This window comes from Nycticebus coucang, chromosome 9, assembly GCF_027406575.1.
Source record: "Nycticebus coucang isolate mNycCou1 chromosome 9, mNycCou1.pri, whole genome shotgun sequence".
Taxonomy (NCBI): Eukaryota; Metazoa; Chordata; class Mammalia; order Primates; family Lorisidae; genus Nycticebus; species Nycticebus coucang.
This window is the reverse complement of record NC_069788.1, coordinates 84,146,176-84,166,666: the sequence shown is the minus strand read 5'-3', so window position 1 is coordinate 84,166,666 and position 20,491 is coordinate 84,146,176. Positions and strand designations below refer to the sequence as shown.

General features: G+C 51.8%; 1 protein-coding gene across 1 annotated transcript in view; it reads left to right on the top strand.

The window, feature by feature from the left end:
* The first annotated feature begins 6,772 nt into the window (after nt 1-6,772).
* The window catches only part of EML1 (EMAP like 1), a 196,970-nt gene continuing 183,251 nt past the window's right edge, over nt 6,773-20,491 (top strand). The window contains exon 1 of the mRNA XM_053602685.1: nt 6,773-6,941. Coding sequence (XP_053458660.1) covers nt 6,914-6,941 — 28 coding nt within the window. The 5' untranslated portion in view covers nt 6,773-6,913. The remainder of the gene's footprint in view (nt 6,942-20,491) is intronic.

Genomic DNA, 20,491 nt, shown 5'->3' with positions numbered 1-20,491 from the left:
AGAGAGAGCGGTGCAGAGACTGTGCAGTCCCCAGAACAGCCACACGGTGGCGCCCTGGCGCAGCGTTCTGGACGCTAGTCCGCGCACCAGGGCCGGAGGGGCCCGAGCACCGCAGAGGGAGAACTAGGGTAGGCTAGGCCCTCCTGAGGGCGTGGTCAAACGAAAGGTCGAGGGTGGTCTCGGGCGTCCACTTATCACTGGACTAGGGTTTGGGCATCGTGGTCCCCATTTCACAGATGAGGCCACCGAGGCGCGGTGAGGTCGCCGGATTCGCCCAGGGTCAGGCAGCTGGTGGAGACCCAGGGCACAGCCACCTAGGGCATGTCCCAGAATAAGCCTGTGTCCGGCAGTGGGACGCTGGTCGGCCCTGGCTCGCTAGGAGAGGGCAGTTTCCCCCAGAAATTCACAAAGGGTGGGCAGGGGCTCAGGCTGTCGTGCTGCCTGGGTAGTGGAGGAATGCCTTCACTATGTGGCTCCGGAGGCTCCTAGTCCCCTCTCTACCCTGCCTCCCTTCTGTGTAACCCTCAGCAGCAGTGGTCTTTATCGAATCTATCCCCTCCTCTGTCAACTTGGAGACTGTGACGTGGAGAGGGCACAGAGCTTTGGATCTATACGCGCACCCCAAGCGTCCAGCCTGCACACCCTGGGGGCTCTCCAGCCCCACCATGCTTCCTCAGTGCTGAGCTGCTCTGACTGGGAAATGGTTGTTAGCCCAGCCCCCACACACTGTGCCCAGGGGCCTGGAGTTTGTGATGAGGGACAAAAGCTGACCCAGCTCTTTTAGGTGACTAGTAGTTCCAGCTGGGTTGGGGGTTGGCCTCAGGGGCCACAGGCTGCCAGGTGCATCCAGCGGTAGCTGGTGGGAGTTTTTCTTCCTCTAAGCTCTAGAAGTAGTGGCTAGAGGTTGGTGGCCTCCTGGGCTCCAATGACAGCCAATATGAGTAGTCAAAGGACCATGCCCTGTGTGCCAGCAATAAACTTTCCACCTGGGAAAGTTCTGGAGGGGGCTTGGCAGGGTGTTTGAACTGGCCTTCTGCTACTCCTGGCCAAGTAACTTCCAAATCCTTTACTCCAGGCCAGAGTCAGGCGGTCCATGACCCCACTGGAGGGGGTGAATCCTAAATCACCTACCCTGCCCAAACCTCACCCGGGGCTCCAGACAGCCTCAGGCATCACTGTCTGGATGTCCAAAAATAACCCCCACTGAGCAGGGGGCATGCAATAACTGGGGGTATTTCTGGCAGGTGGCCAGGGACTTACTGTGGGAGGGAGGGTCATCTCTCTGAATCAGGGCCAGGGCTGGGGAGGGAAAGCATCAAGTCCTTGCCTTGGCCTGGAGCTTTAAAAACACTCATTTCTTCCGGAACATGGCCTCTCCTCACACTTCCTTCTCACATGAGAAAACTGTAGTCACTCTCCTGGCACTGCCCCCTCAGACATCCCCGGCTGATGGACCAGGCCCTAGGCAGCCAGGCAGCATAGTCACACCCAGGGGGAGGCAGCCTGGGAATGCTTGATGCCAAGGACGATGCTGCCAGCTGCTGGGGTGGCGCTCCAAGGAGTCAGGACCGGGAGGGGGAAGGCTTTCCACAGAGGGGCTCCATGGATCTCAGGGCACAGGCCAGGCAGGGGGCGGGGGTGAGCAGCTGTCACAGGAGAGATTTGGGCTTCTCACTCGGGCCAAGCCTTCCAGATGGAGTGTAGAGGTTTCCAGAATCTGTGCTGGCAGGCAGGGCAAAGGGCCCACCTGCCCCTGGCCAGCTTCACTGTAACCCCAGGTCCCAATAAGGTATCAAGAGGTGGGGCCTGCCCCATCTGAGGGCAGAAGGGGGTCTTATCCCTGCTGGGAGCCCAGGAGCCTGAGCCTGGGAGGCCTCCCCACTAACCCCATACACCTTATCACCCCTCACCAAATGGCAGTGGCTCTACCCCAGAGGTAAGTGGGTTGCCCAAGGAAGCAGGAGTTGCCCACACCCAGGACACCCAGGGTGTCTAGATGGGCCCTTTGGGATTGTTTCCTGGCTCAGAGCCCAGAGGCTGGGAGGGGTGCCTAGGCTGAACAAGAGGCCCCAGCCATGGGAAACTGGCTCCCAGAGCTGTGCTGGCACTTGTGTATGTGTGTGAGCCCTGTGTGCGAGCCCTGTGTGTGAGCTCCGCATGAGCCTGCATGGACCCCGCGTCTCTGTCTCTTTCTGTGTCCCTGTGTCTCCCATGTCTGTGCATGTCTGTCTTCCTGTGTGTGGGACAACCTGTGTGTGTCTCGTGTCCGTGTCTTCGTGTCTCAGGCCCTGTTTGACTCTAGTGTGTCCTGACTTGAACTGTATGAAGGTGTCTCTTTTAACCTAGGGCAGTGGGCAGACATGAGGAGCACTGCCATGGGCCAGGCCCTTGCTGACATCATGCATCCTGTCCTCACCCCATGCCCAGTGAGGGGAGGTGACCTGCCCAAGGCCCCAATCCCAGAAAGTGTGAGTCCATCCAGTGTGGACTTACATTGTCCTTCAGCTCATGGCCACCAAGGCTCCCTGTTCACCAATTGTCTTGCCTGCTTGTAGAGGGAACCCAAGGCCTAGAAAGACAGGGATCTCCAGCAGGGAGAAGATGCCAGATTCCTGAGGCCCAACTGGGCCCATGTAGATACAGGACAGGCAGGTGCCAGTGGTGGGGAGTGGGGCATGGCCACACCCCTCCACTTTGATGATTGACCCTCCTCTGTCCCTCCAGGGAAACTTTCCTCCCAGTGCTGGTGCTGCCTGGCTGAACAGTGTGGGAGGCCAGGGGCCAGCCTCTCTCCGTGAAGGGTGCAGGGGAGTGCCCTGGGCACACAGTAACTAGGCTGGTGGTCCCTGTCAGACCCCCCTCCCCCCCCGAAGTGGCATGATGTCATCATGTCCAGGAGAACCTAGGAGGGGTCCTGGCTCAGGGCTGGACTGATATCCAGTAAAAGTGTGCCCTTCCCTTTGCCCCATTGTCCTTCAAATGACCCCAACTTCTGTCTGATCAGACTCCTGTCATTGTCTGGCAATCTCTGAGTGTTCCCAGTGCCTCAGGCTTTTTCTTCCCTCAGCCCCTTCTCCTCCCACCCATCCCTGTCCTGTTCCTCACCTAGGTCTCTGCCTGAATGACTCTCCTCAGAGGTCCTTCCTGAACACCTGCTCTTCTTTCTTGACCTTCGCTCCTCTACTGGCACCTCCCTCTTCAAGCCTCTGAGCTCCAAAAGGCTGCCCCCAGCCTCATGCAGGCCTGGCTGCCACATTGTGATGCCCATTGAGTAGTTGTTGAAAATGATGTGAGACACTTTTAAACCCACAGAGGCTGGTGGGCACACAAATGGCTGCTGGAGAGAGTCAGAGCTTCAGGATGAGTGGCTGGAGCAGCATCATGTGTGCACACATGCCCCATGCAGGAACATGCTCCTACACACATCATCACAGGCTCACACATAGTCCCCTCACACGTGCCCAGGGTCATGCACATGTGTGCACACACATGGGATGTGCACACATACCCGTGTACCAGCACACACACATATTGCCACACCCATTCATTTACACACACATTCTTGCACATGTGCAGTGGCCCACTCACTGCTTCAGGGACCTCAGTAGCAGGGGACTGGAGTTGTTTTTGTCTTCAACACATGTTCCCACAATAAAGAAAACAGGAAGGGGCTTGGGGCCAGAGACCGGAAGGAAGGCAAGGGAAGTGGCCTGTACACAGGGAGCCGGCTCCAGCCGGTGGACACTGGGCTGATCATTTGGGTGCAAGGCAGGGCAGACAGATAGACAGGTGGGAGGTGGAATGCCCCTCCATGGCTTCTGGGCCCCAGTGTTAATCTTTGCAGCCTCAAGGAGTATCACCCCTTCCAGGCAAGAAACAAGGCTAGAGGCAAGGCTTGTCTCCATCACCCCAGGGGACTGGTGGAGCTGGCATTGGACCTGGCTTCATCTGACACCAGGCTCTTCCCTTGGTCTGGGAGGCCAGGTAGCTCAGTGCAGCTCTTTTCTACAGCCCACTGTTTGTTCAGCACTAGGGTATGTCCCATCCTCAGGGCACTCAGGATTGGACTCTGGCAGTCTCATGGGAAGCCCAGGGGTAAGTCAGTCACCCTCGCTATTCCACAGTGTGCTCCCCAATAATCCAGTCCATTCTAAGGAGCCCAGAGCAGATGCTGCAGGAGATGAGTCCTGAGATGGGTCACAGGCCTTATCTGGTGGCCCCAGATCCTGATCAGCATTGCCCCATAGGACCATGTTGCCTGATGGCAGAGACCCTGGGGGATTCCTCCTGCCCCCAAGCCTGGTCTAGGGTCTGGTATCTGGGAAATGCTCGTAAAAGCTTCACAGAGATGATAAATGGAGGCACAGAGAGGGGCTGTTGCATGTGCAAACCCACATAGTGACAAGGACCCAGGAGACCGGTCTGACTCCAGCCCATGCCTCAAGTCTGGCTGCAGCTCCAGGGGAAGAGTAGAGGTGCCCATCACGGAAGAACCAGGCAGACCGGCCCACGCCTTTCCTGGTCCCACAACTTGCCTGGGGATACACCTGCCACCGACTGAGACCTACTGCACTATCCAGAGTGCTGCAGCATTATCTCAGTTAATCCTGGGCCCCAGCCAGCGAGAGCGCTCCCACTCTGCAGGGGAGGATGCTGAGGAGCTTCTCTGTTTGCTGGCCTGCATCTGATTCTTCCCCATGCCCACCCCACCTCCACCCAGGCACAGAGCAGTAGGTTTCCACTCACCCCTGGAGAGTTGTCATGGGACCACATCTAGGGGTGTGGAGGGAGGAGGAACTTCCAGGTGGAGAAGGCTGTGGTCATAGTGTTCTGGAGATAGTTCCAGAGGTGGTCTGGCTTTGTATCTTTCTTTTTTCACTTAAATAAAAACTTCAGGAGGGACACAAGATGACCAACAGTCCTGGTTTACCTGAGACTGAGGGGGTTCCCAAGATGCACTGAAGGCTAAAACAGGGAAAGTCTCAGGTAAATGGGACAAGAGGCACCCCAAAGCTATTTAATCTAACTCTACCTGGTGATTGAACTCTTTTCACTGTGTCCATATGCAGTGGCAGTCCAGATGTGCTTGCATACCCCCAGTGGCGGTGAGCTCATTATTTTACAGGACAACAAGGGCCAACTGAGAGGACATGGCCAGGACTAGGCACTTACCAGAGTAATCCCAGTTGGCTGAGTGGCATGCAGGGGAAGTGGAGACACAGGGCAGGCCCCTGATCTGTTTTCAGGGGCAATCAGACAAGACTTCTAGAGGAGGAGGATAGGGAATTCTAGCCAAGGGAAGAACACGGCAAAGGCCAGAAAGCAATGGAACTCCTTGGTAGGGATGACATTCTTTTGCTGTTCTCTCTAATGGCCAGTTTGGGGAGTGAAAGGTGGAGGCTGTGACCTTGCAACTCTCCTCCCTGCCTCACCCTCTGACAGGGCTTCTTTGGAAACAAGTGGCCTCATCCTCCTGCCTACACTCCCCAGGTCTCTGAGCTGGAAAGGCCTCAGTGGGGATGGTAGGGCTGTAGGATGCCTCAGAATGCTGCTCCACCCACCCCCCTGTCTTTTTCCTGAGCCTCACTGTCCTCCAGCACAGGCATCTGCCTCCTCCTCCAGGAAACCTCTTCTGCTTTCCTCAGCCCTGGCTGCCCCCTCCCCACTTCCACAAGCATCAGCCTTCTTCTCAGGCTTGCACCACCTCCAGTCTCTGCTAGGGACCCTTACCCCTCTCCAGCTGGGCTATCCCACAGTTCAACTTGCTGGTCACTCCTCCTGGAGTACCCTTTCCTCCCTTGAAAAAACTTTCTTGTCCCTTACAGGTAACTCCAGTACTAGTTCTTCCAGAAAGCCCTCCAGTATCTCCCTGCTGGGCTTCTCTCCCCTCTCTTTAAGCCATTTCCCTCTCTCTGTGCTCTGCATACAGAAGTGGGTAGACCTCCACCCTGGTGAGTGTCGGGGGCAGGGAACAGAGCCTCTCTCTGGGGCGATCCCTCTAGAAACTCTGGACTTTCGCTGGGCCTGTCCTTCGCCTGTGGAACCCAGGAGAGGGGCTGGATTGAATCTTAGCCAAGCAGACAGCAAGAGCATACTAAGTGTTTGCTGGAGTATGTTTGTTCTTTTGTAGGATAATCTTTGAGCACCTACTCTGTGTCAAGCACAGAATCTCATGGCTGCTGGGGGGAGTTATCTCCTTCTCACCTCAGCCTCCCCCAACATCTGTGGAGCAGTTAGCACCCAGTAGGTGCCCAGAAGTGTTGACTGCTCTGAGCTGAACAATCAAACTGCAAGGGTCAGTCATGCCTTCCTGTAGCCTTGGAGACAGACAGCCTGGCTCCAGATCCTCGTCACATCCCTAACTGACCAGGTGGCCTTGGGTGGGACACTTAACCCCATCTGTGACACAGACACAGCAGTGGCAGCTCTAGAGAGCAGAGCAAGGTGACAAGTGCAGCTTCTGGTCCCAGGCATGTGCTCGGTGGGTGGCACCACTTGTTATTCTCCTTCCCTAAGTGCTCAGAAATGCCCATCACTGGGTGGGAAGGACCATTTCAGGAGAGAGGCTGCAGGCATCCCCAGATGCTGGGGTCTTGGGGACTTATCAAGCACCCAAGGGTGCAGCAGCTTCTCAAGTCACATTCCGGGGCTGCCCAGGAGAGGCTCTGGGCAGGGAAGGGCAGTGCCCAGATTTATCCACCAATCGCACAGGCTCCTGGCACTGAGCACATTCTTATCTGCCCAGCCCAGCATGTGTGTGTGTGTCGTGGGGGTGGCCAGGCCGGCCGGGGCGGGACACTGACTGAGGGCCAGAGACAGAGCAGCTTCAAGCCCTGCTGGGTGGGTGACAGTCACTAAGGGCTCTGAGTGACCCTGCAGGCTGGTGGCCAGCCGACTGCCCATCTCCCACACCATGTCGGACGGCGAGGGCCCCTCGGCTGGTGAGTGGCAGCTCTATATTTACCCGCCATGGATCTGGTTGCAGAGCCAAGGCCGCCAGTCACCAAAGGTGCTGGGGCCCCTGCAGGCTGCAGGCAGCTGTGAAACTGGACCCCCTTCCTCCTAGCCTGGTGCCTGGGAGCCTGCATCCCTGGAGAGGGGAGCTTGATTTTCAAAGATAAGTTCTGCCACACCCCTGGCTTCCCAATGGGGCTAGAGCAGGAAGCTGTGTCTGCTGCTGCAAATCCTTTCCTCTGTCAGCTGGGGTGGCCAGAGCTGGCCCGCAGGCTGATGGGCATAGACTGTGGCTGGACCCCTGGGTGGACTCAGAGTGCCACGGGCCCCCCAAACCATGTGCAAGTAAGTGTACATGCACATGTATCTGGTGGGAACACACAGCTTCTGTCTGATTCACCAGGAACCTGAGATCCCATAGTGGTTCTGAGCCCCTGATCCGCCAGCATGAGGCAGGTCCTCTGTGACCCCCAAAGCCCATAGGCAGGCACTGAGGGTCAGGTTCTGGGGACTCTCCATGCTCTCTGCCCTCTTCAGGGTAAGCGGCTGTGGTAGGCACTAGCTGTCCATGTCTCTGGCTAGTTGTTCCAGCTCCTTCTAGTTCAAGAAACAGTTCAATGTGGACATCTCTCTGAGTCAGTCTTGGCAGTGGGGGGCTGTGGACAGCCTAATCCAGGGGCTACGTTGGCATGTAGAGTCAGGCTGCCTAGATTCAAATTCCAATTCTTTCACTGTGGGGTTGGGAGACCTTGGGCAAGTGGCTTACTTTCTCTGAGCCTCAGCGTCCTCAGGTGAATATGGAGACAGTGATCTGGTACCCAGCTCAATAATGGTTGTGAAAATTAAATGCAGCAATGTGTCCAAGTGTCTGCCAGTGCTTGGTGTGCAGTGAGTGCCCAGTAGCTCCTGTGTGGCAGCAGCAAATGATCCTGGGCAGGAGCCCAGAGGGACAAGGTGCCTATGCATCCAGGTCTGGCCTTCTTCAGGGCCTCCTTTGTGAGCCACCAATTGTCTGTGGCCCATGGATTCCTTCCCCATAAAACCTCACCTTGGAAACTCTTGAGACACATTTAGCTGCCCTGGGGGGGTGCAGGAGTGGATTGTGGGTGATAGCACCCTGCATGGTATCTGAGAAACAGTCCTGTGCCTGGGCCTGGCTGGGTCATATTTGGAACACAGAGAGAGTTGGGAAAGGGGACACTGACAAAAGTGACCTGTCCTCGCCATCTTGCACTGGGCGCCAGACGCACTGGCTGCCAGGAATTGCCCGCCGTGGCCGCAGGAGCCGGGAGAGCCAGCAGACAGCCCTTTCTGGCTGGCCCTGCCCCACACCTGACACGGACCCGGAATAGCTCTCCCCCTCCACCAGGGACACAGCCCTGGTTTTAGCAGCTTGTAAAGCCATCCGCATAGAGATGGGTATTTCAGGAAGGCCAGGACAATATTTAGCCCATCGGTGCAAAGCACCGAATGAGCACACGTGTATATATGTGGCCTGGAGGCTGGGAGGAGATGCGGACCTCACGGTTCCTTCCCCATTTAGGAGAGGATCACCTCGGTTGGGCTAGGAGATGGGGCCTGGCTTCCTTCCTGGCTCTGTCTGCCTTGGCTGGGCAGGTGCTCTGGGCAAGCTCTGGGTTTGGTTTTCCTGTCTGTAGTACCTGTGTGGTAATGGCCTTTCATCTCTGATATGTGGGCTTGAGATTGAACCTGCTCAGCACCTTGGTGCAGGGGAATATATTTATTTATGGGATAGGTGGGAGGCTATGGCTAATGAAGAAGGTCTTTGGGAGTGTGTCCTCTGAAGATCAGGCCTTTCTAGGTTTCATGCCTTGCAGTAACAGTTGGACCAAGGACACTCTGGTAAAATATTTCTATCTGTTTTCAGAAGCCAATCCTGGGCCTGTGTCAACAGTGGGGACATCCTCAGCTCTCCACTCAAGACCTACATGACCTAGGGCAGATTATGCAAGGAAACAATGTCTGTTTTCTCATCCATTAAATGGGGATAATAGGACATTATTAACTCTTCAGGTTGCAATAAGGATTAAATGACTAAAAACATGTAACTCACTTAAAATAATGCCAGGCTTGGTGTCAGCAATTATAGCTGTTTTTACTATTACTCAACAAATAAGCTGACCCAGAAAGGGAAATGAAGGGGCCAAATTATCTGCTGTGTCCTGGACATCTTGGACACACTGTTCATTCTATTTATTCCCTGGATGTGGGTGACATCAGCTCCACTGTATAACTAAAAACTGAGGCTCAGAGAGGCAAATGGACTTCCCCAAAGCCACCCAGCTAGTAAATAATAGACTGGGGATTTGAACCCAGCTCCCCAAACCCTGTTAGCACAGAACCAGGTCAGGTACCTCTTTTAGGGAGGGACCCTGTACACAGACGGGGGTGGGCTGGCCCTCTCATGGGCCTTTTCGGCTCTCATCTGCAGAAGCAGCCCTTCTCATTTTAGAGATGGCTAGCTTAACATTGTTTCTCATAACTTGGAGCCTGTAAAGAAAATTTGGTACCTTGTTAGGGTGTCAGGAAAGTTTTTGTAGAGCAAGAGTGCAACAGGAGGCTGCCGGCTCCTGGATTTATGGCCCAGTGCCTGAGCGGCAAGCCTGGAGGCTAAGGTTACAGGGAGTCAGCATCGTATTTATAGCAGGAGCTCGCCTGTGCGGAGGACTGTTGGCCCTCATGCCCTGTCCCGCCAAGGCTTCCTGTACAGTTCCTGTATTCTAGGCTTGGCTCTGCTTCTTGGGTACTGGGGAGCTTTGGATGGGTCACTTCACCTGCCAGCCTCAGTTTCTTCATCTGTTCAACAGGGGGCTTACCATATCCCTCGCTGGGTCTGAAGACAGAATCTGTAAGTACCTGGCTTCTGTCTGGTGTAGAGAGGCCCAGAAGGTGCTGGCTCCACACATACTGTATCTGTTAATTGTCTTTTCCTGCCTTTGACCTTGTGGTACTCCCACATCCTGTCTTGACAGAATCTGCAGGAAGAGAATCCAGGCCTCTGTGCTGTCAGCTCCCCCCATGCTTAGGAAAGCTTCCAGCAAAGCAACTTTATCATTCTAAGCACTGAAGAATTCCAGGCATTCTCAGTAGGGCAATGAATGCAGGTCAGTCAGAGCTCAGGGTTCAAATCCACACTCTACCACTCCCTGGCTCTGTGGCTTAGGACAAGTTACTTAACCTCTCTGAGCTTTCGTGATAGTGATGGGTGGGTATTTGCCCTGCTCGAAGGGTATGGTAAGAACAGACCTCTAACTGAGCAAGTGCTTGGCCTGCACAGTGAGGAGATGAAAGCAAAACTTTAACTATTTAGGCTCTGCTCTCGGAGGGACCTCAGTGTCTCCTCCAGATTATTCCCCTCCTGAAGGTGAGGGCTGCCCAGCTCCGGTCATGCCCTGCCACATCACTAAAACTATATTTCAGCTTCGTCCCCTGGGTGATAGGGAGCTAGTGAAGATTCTAGAGCCAGGAAGATACCTGGGTTGCTTCAGTGTGGAGGGTGGAGGGACTGCAGAGAGAATCTGGAGACCAAGAGGCCAGGAAGGAGGCTGAGGCCGACTCAACAGAGGAGGGATGTGAAAAGAACAAAATGGCGATTTGGTAACTTTGGGGTGTGGGGGGTTAAATGTGTGTGGAGGGAGCCCAAGTGGCTGGGGCCTGATAAAGGACTGACTGCTCATCTTCAGGGATCTTTGGGGTAACCTGGCAAGACCTGGCAACTTCCCAAGGGTCAGTCTGGAAAAACTTGGCATTCATGGAGGACCTGGGTAGGACCTGAACCTCCACCCCTGTGACCCACTGTGCACCCAGGCAGCCCCTTCTCCCCTCCTCAGCTGCCTCATCTCTAAAGTGGAGGTGACACCATGACCTCAGGGATGTCGAGTAGATGGGATGGTGCCTTTAACTCCTTATGAACCACAGGGCTCAGGGGAGGTGCAGCAATCCTCAGACCTGAACCTTTGAAGGACAGCACAAGTGTGCTGGGCACCTATGAACCTGCAATGTCAACAAGAAAGACTTAACCTGAGCAGCATCCAAAATCCTGGCATAAGAGGCTGGGTGTAGGGAGGACAGACATGGGAGAAACTCCCAAATGAGAACCCTTTACTGTCCCTCATAGCACCCCTGCATCGAGGCTCACACCACACTCTCCACCCATGGTATCCTCTCCTATGGATAAGGATCTATATGGTGAGGCCCAAGAGCCTAGCTCAGAGTCACCCAGCTAGGGTGTGGACTCAGGCGCAATTTCCAACCCAGGCTCAGCCCTTCTGGCTTTTGTGCCGAAGTTCTTCCCATGACCCTCCTCCTGCCCAAAGCCAGCCCACTATGCAGGCCCAGTGGGGCCCTGCCTCCTCCAGGGACACGTCCCTGAGTCCTGCAGCCCTGAGAGGACGCTGCACCCTTATAGCAACTACTTAACCCCCAACCCTTACCTACTCTGGTTGGGCAATAGGGTTGAACAGTGCTAACTTAGACCCCTGCCCTACTAACAGGAACATTAAGCTGTTGGTTGCCATGGACATATCCAGGCTCAGTGGAGCCCTCAGTGCCATGTGTGCTGGGATGGGCCTCTTTCTCTTTCTGGCCTCAGAAATATTATTTGTTTGCATATACCTGCCTGGGCCTCCACAGGCTACCATGCGGTGTGCACATGGGCCCCAAGTTCTGACATCAGAACTTTTGAGCAGCAAATGAATAAATTCACATTGCTAGAGTCCCCGCTCTGATATCTGACGTACCCTTGGGGGCTTTGTCATTTATGACAAGAAATACAACTTAGAAATTCAGCTTGGAAAGGAAATTTACCTGCTTCCATTCTTTTGAAGTACCGGCTCAATTCTAATAGATCATTCTTGAGATAGCAAGATAGCTTTTAGTTTTTATTTGCTATATTTTAAAAATGAAACAAAGCTGTTAGCATTTGCAGCAGCTTCACTGTTTATATATTTTTTTTCTTAACACTAGACAGTCAAAATAGTTGCTTAGGCAGGTGAAAGATACCTGTTGTTATCCATTTCAAATGTTGAAATTTTGGCACTTTGCATTTTTTATTTCAAGTTTTTGCATTCATCAAAACAGCCTCTTTGTTTCTTACTGACTACGATGTAACTCAGGATGGGCTCAGCATGCTGTGGAAAAAATAATCTTAGTGGCTCAAGGCAACAAAGATGTATTGCCTGCAAAGTCCACTTCGAGTCTGGTGACTCTCCAGGAAGGACAGGTCCTCTATAAGGCGGCTCAGCGTGATGTTCCATAACGACCTGGGTTTCCCTAATCATTGCAGCTAGCGAAAAGAGGCAGAGACACAGCTCTTGGCAATTAAATGCTCCCACGAGGAAGTCACAGACACTGCTGCTGCTGATTTTGTTGGCCAAAGCAAGTCACGTGACCACACCTAATGGCCAGAGAGTAGAGTACAGTGCTTCATTTGGGAACAGTCATATCTGTACTCTCCTCCGCTAACTTTTTCCCCACAATTGACATTTTTGTGCGTGTGTTTAAAGTAACCCATTTTTTATTACGAAATGTTCAGAGCATATTGTGTGAGCTGCATTTACCCAAAATGTAAATCACAGAATTTCCAGCATACAAATGCCAAAGCAAGGATCAAGATTTTTCAAAACCTTGTTCTCTCCCACAGACTTGAATTTGCATTTAAAAGCACCAACATAAATTTCTGCAAGATTTGGTCACAACCTCCAGCAAGGATATGCGTAACCAAAAGAAACATTAGTCATTAACTGCCAGAAATCCCTTTTGATTTTTTTATTTGCTAAGGCACAAAAAAGAGAGTTGGAATGAATAGGTCAGAGAGCTTGTTTAATCAATGTAATCCAGAGATCCAAGAACTGGGATGTGAGTTTAGAAGGAAATGATTTTAGAATAATATTGAAAAATTTTTTTAATGATGAGAAGAGTCTGCTGTTTCATCATTCTAATATTTCTTTGAGTAACTATTTCTTTGATTCTGTGACACCATTATATAGAAGCTACATCATGAGTTTAATAACAGGCTTTTCCTATTGGCTTTTAATATATGTGTATATATAACTGAACAATTTTAACTAAAGCTTCACAGCCTAACAGAGGGCCATAGCAATGCATAACACACATTGTTTTGTCTGGAAAAAGATCTGATTTTAAAATAATGTTTACAAAGACTGGAGCTTGTCTCTGAGCCCTTCTGTAAGAGTCGTTGACGTCAACTGAATTGCTAGAAATGAAACTGGGATTGTATCTGGGATTATTGAGCTCCATGTTGAGAATCAGACACTCTGGCAGTCCTGGGCCCCATGTTCCAACCCCTAAGCCAAACTGTTTATGGAGAACTCTCTACCAAGTTTAAACACATCTTCTAGGAATCCCGCCTCACTTATTTTGGGTGGAAAAACATCTCAAGCTCTGGTGCAGTTGCAGAAAACATCCTTCCCGCCTCTCCTTGCTGGAGGGACTCAATCACAGCTGGAGTGGATGTTCTGCCCAGTAGAGACTGATTAAGCACAGACCACGTGCACGTTGTCCTGTAAGGCACTGTGGTGTGAGACAAGAGCTGGGGCCTGACTCTAGGCCTCCCCTTGTGGGATTTGCCTTCGCCAACACACTTCAGTTTCCCTGTCCTTAGGATTAGCAGATCGAGGTTACCAGAGGACTAAATAGTAGGCACTAAAAAAATGGTGAGATCCCTCTTTCCCTAGGTCCTTTCACACACACGATTCCATATGACTCCCCTTATAACCCTATGTAGTAAGCATTATTATCCCATTTTACAGATGAGCAGACTGAGTTTTAGAGATATTAAATGACTTGCCAAAAAATACACAGTGAAGTAACCGCAAAGAAGGGAGCTGGGTATGGGGACAGGCTTGAGGAAAGGCTTTCATCAGAAGCCAAAACAAGCAATTCACTCTGAATATCTTTGAGAGGCTGCAGCTAGGCAGGGAGAACACTGGATTTGGAGCCTGGAGGCTTGGTCCTGAGGCCAGCTCTGTTGTTAAAGGCAAGCCCCTTGTTTCTAGAGATTTTTCCATAGGATCTTGGGGCCAGGTACAGGTCTGTTCCCTGTAGCAGAAGCCAAGGGCTCAGGAGGTGCCTCAAAGCCCCAGTGTCTCTCCAGGGCAGTTCTCTGTTCCCATGAGGACTACAGCCACGCCCAGTTCTGGCTCTGACCATGACCCAAGGCAGGGCAGTCCCTCCATACAGCCTGGGGTGCATACCACCACCATTCTGCTGCTGGACGAAGAAGTGTGGCTACAGTTCGAACAGAGCCTTGCGCTATGTCCCCACCCGCAAAGGCTGCCCAATTCCTCCAGGTGAGAGCCACACACGTGGCTGTATACTCAGGTTTGTCGTGCAACTACCATGTGCCCTGTCCTGGGCCGCTGCCCTAAATTCATGTCTGCTAATCTGTGCTCATCATAGCTCTTATCAGTGGCACTGTGCCCATCTCTCAAGCCCAGACACATGGGGTAAGCATGATTAAAGAGATAGAAAAATAGTCTCTACTTCCAGAAAAAAATAAATCATGAGATCCCATCTCTCCTGGAAATGTACAGAAATTGCTAAGGGAACACTTAGCAATTTCTCAGGGAGAAATTAGGGAGCATGTGGGTTAGCATTCTCAGGCCTGGGCAGTCTTGAGGTGCTGCATGGACGATGGCCTCTGACATATGGGACACATCTGGGGAATTCATAAGCTGTTGGACTTGATGGAAAGCAGGGTTTGGAAGAGAAGGAAGAGCTCTATCCTCAAGTGAGTTTGGGCAGTTTCAGCTGCCAAGCATGGGTTTGGCCTGTGTTTGTAGACAGTGGGGCAAAAACGATGGCTCATGGGGCTTGTCACAGATTCAAGGGACACCCCACCTGTGTCTCTTCATGATTCATTCACCAAACCCAGGCCTGCGCCAACCCAGGGCCAGGGTGGTGGGGTGAGCTGTGGGGTAGGGCCTGGGTCCCCTCTCACCTTCTCACTACTGGGTCTCAGGGTGAGGGCACCTACTGGTCCTTGGGAGGCCTTAGTGGTGTGTGTAGGGCTTGCCCAGATACTCATCCACAGCCAGAAGGCACTAACACACCCTCCCACCCTCAAGCAGTGGCCCTGCGGGTACTGAGTGCTGCTCAGGGTGGGAACAGGGCTATGGGATCTCTGTGGGGATAGCAATGCACAGAGAAGGGGGCTTCTTGAAGCTACAGGCTGGGGTTAGGGTCTCTCTTCTGAAAGCTAGTAAGAGGGGAGAACATGGTGGTTTCTGTGAATCTCAAACCCATTTAGAAAGGGACAGGCCTTGATGTGGTTTTGATTTGCATTTCCCTAGTAACTAATGGTGCTAAGCATCTTCCCACATGCCCATCTTAAGCCTGTTTCCTCATCTGTAAAATAGAAATAAGGACAGTGCCTGGGCATAAGCTGCAGTGGGAGCTCAGTGAGATTATGCTGGGTCCTAGCACACAGTGGTCATCCCGTGGACATTTGCTGCTTGAAGCTACAGGCTGGGTAAGAGGGGGGGAACATGGTGGTTTCTGTGAATCTCAAACCCATTTAGAAAGGGACAGGCATTGGTAGCAAAGGTGCTGACTGATGCTGGCATAGCCCCTGAGTGATTCTCCTCCCCCGGCTTTGAAGTTCTGCTGGGCTGGGCAGGTCAAGTGGCCCCTACGGTGTCTACACAGCCCTGGAGAAGCAGATGGCACACATGCAGTGCAGACCACTCATTACTTGGGCTGCTGATAAGGGGCATGTGGGTTTTTCCTATTGGGAGTTGTTGGACCTCTGCCTCTTGGCCGCTCCCTGAGGGGGTGACATTGTGCTCTCGACTTGGTGTGGTCAGCTTGCCAAGCTTGTGTTCATCAATGGAGAGCTCTGGAAATAAGCCAGGAGCATCTTCTTGCGAGGTGGAGGTTAGAGGTTGGTACTCCCTTGTCAGGGGAGCCCCTGGCCCAGTGGAGGTGCCTGTGGTCAGGCCGCTTGTGTAGAGGTAACCTGAGCCAGGAGAGAGGTGAGAGGTGAGAAAGATAATCAGCTTGTCACCAGAGAAAAGCAAATCTACTTGCAGACAGCAGTCTTGTTAGGCTGCCCCAAAGGGGACAGTTAATATTCTATTGTGGAACCCACTAGAAGTAGTGAAGAGGCTCCTGTGGCAGCCCCTGGATGTTCAGTTGAGTCTACAATCTGGGGAAAGCAATGTCATATCCAATGAACTACTTTAGGTGCTTGTAGCAAGTGGGGCCAGACTGGAGTCCCAGGCTGTTCCCTTGTCCTGTAGCTGTGTCTCTGGCCACTTGGGGCCACAGATAGAATTAGGGAGGGGGATATGACTGAGGAATCAAATTGACATTGGCATTTGAGCTCTGCCACATGATGCTGTGTGACCTTTGCAAGTCATATAACCTATCTGGGCCTACGTCTTCTTGTGTGCAAAATGAGGCTGATGAGACCTTATAGGGTAGTTGCTACAAAGGAATGAAATAGCACCTGTGTTCTAAAGCAGAGGGGGAGGACTAAGGCAAGTGCTCATTTTAGCCCCTAAAAACAGAGCTTCTATTCTCTTTATTCTGTCATAGTCTCTGGGACACCTCTCCTGTCCCTGAGTGTCAGTCCCCTAAGGGCAGGAACCAAGCCCTCTTTGCCTATAGCTGATGAGATGTTTATTGAATGACCAACTAACCCTCCTGTGTAGGGTCACCCGGGCCCTTCCAGGCAGCCTGACCTTGAGGGGATCTCTGCGATGTTGACAGCATCACAGCCCCCAGGCCCAGGGAGTCAGGTGGCATCATCCCCCAAGGCCTCTCTCCTCCCCTCCCCCATACCTCTTACTCTTGCATACCGTGGCTGTGGGACTGTATTCATTTCCTATCTTTGCTGCAACAAACCACCACAAACTTGGTGGCTTAAAACAACAGAAATGTATTTGCTCACAATTCCAGAGTCCTGAAGTCTGAAATGAGCCAAAAATCAAGATGTCAGCAGGGATGTGCTCTTTCTGGAAGAGAATCCATTCCTTGCCCCTTCCAGCTTCCAGCAGCTGCAGTCATCCCTGGATTCACTCTCTGCTTCTGCTGCCACAATCCCCTCTCCTCTCTTGTGCCTGCCAAAGTTCTGCTGCCTCTCTCTCATAAGGGCACCTATAATTGCATTTGCAGAATAATCTCCCCAGCGCAACAATTTTAATTTGACAACATCTGCAAAGACCTTTTTCCCTATAGGGTAGGATTCACAGGGCCCAGGGATTAGCATCTGTATCTTCAGGGGATTCACTATGGGAGTGAACGCTTTTTCACCTTGGGAGAGCTGCTATCTCCTTGCCTATGACCGTCTGCCTTGCTGGCCACCTCCACCTCCCACTCTCCTCTCTAGCTAGAAGGGTACCCTTCTTCCTGGGTTGATCACATCCTGCGCCATCTCATCCTGGGACTCAGCCCTCAGCCTTTTTTCTTCGTACATAAAGGGAAGTTTTTGGATTTAGAAACCCTTGTAATGTTTCTATTAAGCCTGGATCCTAGCATGTTGTCTCCAGATGAACTCAGAATCTAACCCGAGTGTCCCTTCTTTCAGGGCTGTGACCTCTGTCCCTAAAGGAAGGGGTGGTTTGGGGGAGAAGTCACCCTGCTCAGATGCCAGTGCCTGGCTCAGAAACAATGCTCCACGAGTGTTAGCTCCCACCCATTCCATCTTCTAGGCCTTAGTTTCCCCATCTATGAAATGAACTGGCTGGATGGAGCAAGTGTCTCTAAGGATCTCCTGTTGGGAAGAGCCAGGCTCTGTGAAGGAGAATTTTAGAAGTAAACAAAGAGAAACTATCCAAGCAGTCATCCACTTAGCTGTCAATCATGTCCTGACCACCTCTTACTGGCCAGGCTACTGCCGGCTTCTAGGGTGAAGAGGCCAGTCTGTCCCAACCTGCCACAAGAACTCACAGCTGACGGGAGACAGATCAGTAGATGGACACCAACAGCTCAGTTCTGTGCTATGTGCTGTGACATGACAGTCATAGGGAGTGAGCAGGGAGGTTCCTTGGAAGAAGGACCTTGTGTTGGGTTTTAAGGGATGAGAGAGAAGTAACAAAGGGCTGCTTTGTGGAGGATCCTGGGTGGTCCGGCACAGAAGCAGAGTCAGCAGCAGCACAATATCAATCAGTCATTCAATAAACACTTTCTGACCAGCTGACAGTGATGAGAGTAATAGGATGGAGGATCATGAACCAGGGATGAGGAATCAGAATAGTGCTATGGAAAAAGGCTGGGCTGTCTCTCGGAGAAGGCGGAAGGCGGTACCTGAGAAGGACCTCAGGGACATGACGAACTGCATCATGGAGCATCCAGGGGAGGGCATTCCTGGTAGAAGAAAACAGGTGCAGGACCCTGCAGTGGGAGTGCCTGGTCTTTTCAAAGAACACCAGTGAGGTTATAGTTTGGGCAGTGGGAACAGGGGAGTTGGGGGAAGATGAGTCCAGAGAGGAGGGTCCAAGAGGAACATGGTTATTGTCCCTGAGACCAGAGCCATGGAAGAACTTTGGGCAGAGCAGTGATGGGACCTCACCTGGATTTTACAAGCAAGTGGCAGCAGGTGGGAATGTTCATTTCTAGCAATTCTGAACATCCAAAGATAAGAGAAATCAAACCCAAAGCCTTTTGCTAGTCTGTGCTAGGGGTGTTAATCACAGAATCCCAGATGTAGCTAATCTAGAGGTACTGTTAATCAACACGCGTGGTTCAAATGTGCCTGGGAGCTCCAAGGTCTTTGCCTTGAGATGACACCAACAGCACAGCCCCTGGGAGAGGCATTGCTCTTCTTAAGGTGTCCAGAAAAACATTCCAAGCCCAGGTCAATAGATTCCCAGGGCACCGTCTAGAAACAATGACACACACCCACAGTGCCACACACATAAACATGCTCCAGGTGCACACACATTGCTAACACTGGGGTTGCCAACTAGGATATAGGATGTCCAGCTCCATTAGAAGTTCAGATGAATACCAATAATTGTTTAGTGGACGTGGAAGTACTGGGGGTGCAAAAAATTGCATATACATTTTAAGAGATGTTATCTCTGTGTTACTCTTCAATACTGAATTGAGTTACAGTAGCAATATGTAGTGTGATGTTTGTTCAAAAGAATGCATTCATTAGATGAATGCTAGCCTCACCATGTGACAGGCAGGACAGTCAAAGAAAATGGAGGAAGGTGTTTGAGGAGCTCAAGGACATTTTGAAGTGGTATTTGAAATTTGAGAACATTGTGGCGGGCGCCTGTGGTCCCAGCTACTCGGGAGGCTGAGGCAAGAGAATCGCTTAAGCCCAGGAGTTGGAGGTTGCTGTGAGCTGTGTGAGGCCACGGCACTCTACCGAGGGCCATAAAGTGAGACTCTGTCTCTACAAAAAAAAAAAAAAAAGGAAGAAATTTGAGAACATTGAGGAAGCACAAGACAATGGAGTCATGAATATGCAACAGAACCTCCAACTCACTAACAACCGCACACATTTGCAGTAAGTTTGGACTCGTGGTGCTGTGAGTGATGTGCACAAGGGAAGATCCAGGAGGCCTTGCGCAGAGTCCTGCCCCTTCTGCTATGGTGTTAAAAACAGTTTACACATTTGTTACAGAAGTCTACCCAGCAATTTGCATACAAGACAGGAGTTAGCAGAACAAGTATACAACACATTCTTCAACTAGCAAATGGAACGTTTTCATCCCTAGATTATTACATGTACCGAGAGGGGAGAGCTCACCTCCAGTGCATAGAATGAAGAGGTGCAGTTGAGTTTCCTCTGTATTCTCCTGACTTAACACCCCTTGACTTCTACCTATGGGGGACCTTAAAGGATGTGGTGTAGTATAGAAAACTGACTACGCTGGTGGTACTTCAGGAAGAAATTGAAACTCCTTGCCCAGCAATACAAGTGGACACTTTGATCAAAGTTGCTCAAGCAGGACTTCACTGTATTCAGAAGTGTCTGGACCTTGATGGTAACCATTTTGAGCACCTCTTGTAATTGCAGAAGTCAAATGTGACTTGTATTCATCTTTTGTTGTTGGTATGTATTGAGAATTACAATTTTAATACAGTTTTTTCTTGCTTAAAATATGTATACATTTTTAGGCACCCTCTGTATATAACAAATATTGCCCCTTATTGACAACTAAATCTCCCCTGCCCTGCCCCTTCACTCCAGCGCCTCCTAGTGGATATTCAGGCTGGCAGCCTCTTCCCAGACACCATAAGTGTCCCGGTCCCACTGGTGGGGGAAGGCTGCTTGCCAAGGTGGTTGCCCAGGAGGAGGGCGTCTCCCAGGGAGGCAGTCCCTGCATCAAGTCTCAGCTGCTCTGGGCCTCCAGTCTGACCCCTCTGGCTGGTGACCCGCAGCTTGCCAAGGGCAACTATCTCCCCCCTTGCTTTCCTGGCCCCCTTTTAGGAAGTGATTTATGGCCCGGAGAAAACAGGGTCGTGAGAGAGGACACATAGTGGGGAGGAGGGGGTGCAAATTCCAGGAGGAATAGCAGCTGCTACCTTTTAAAAATAT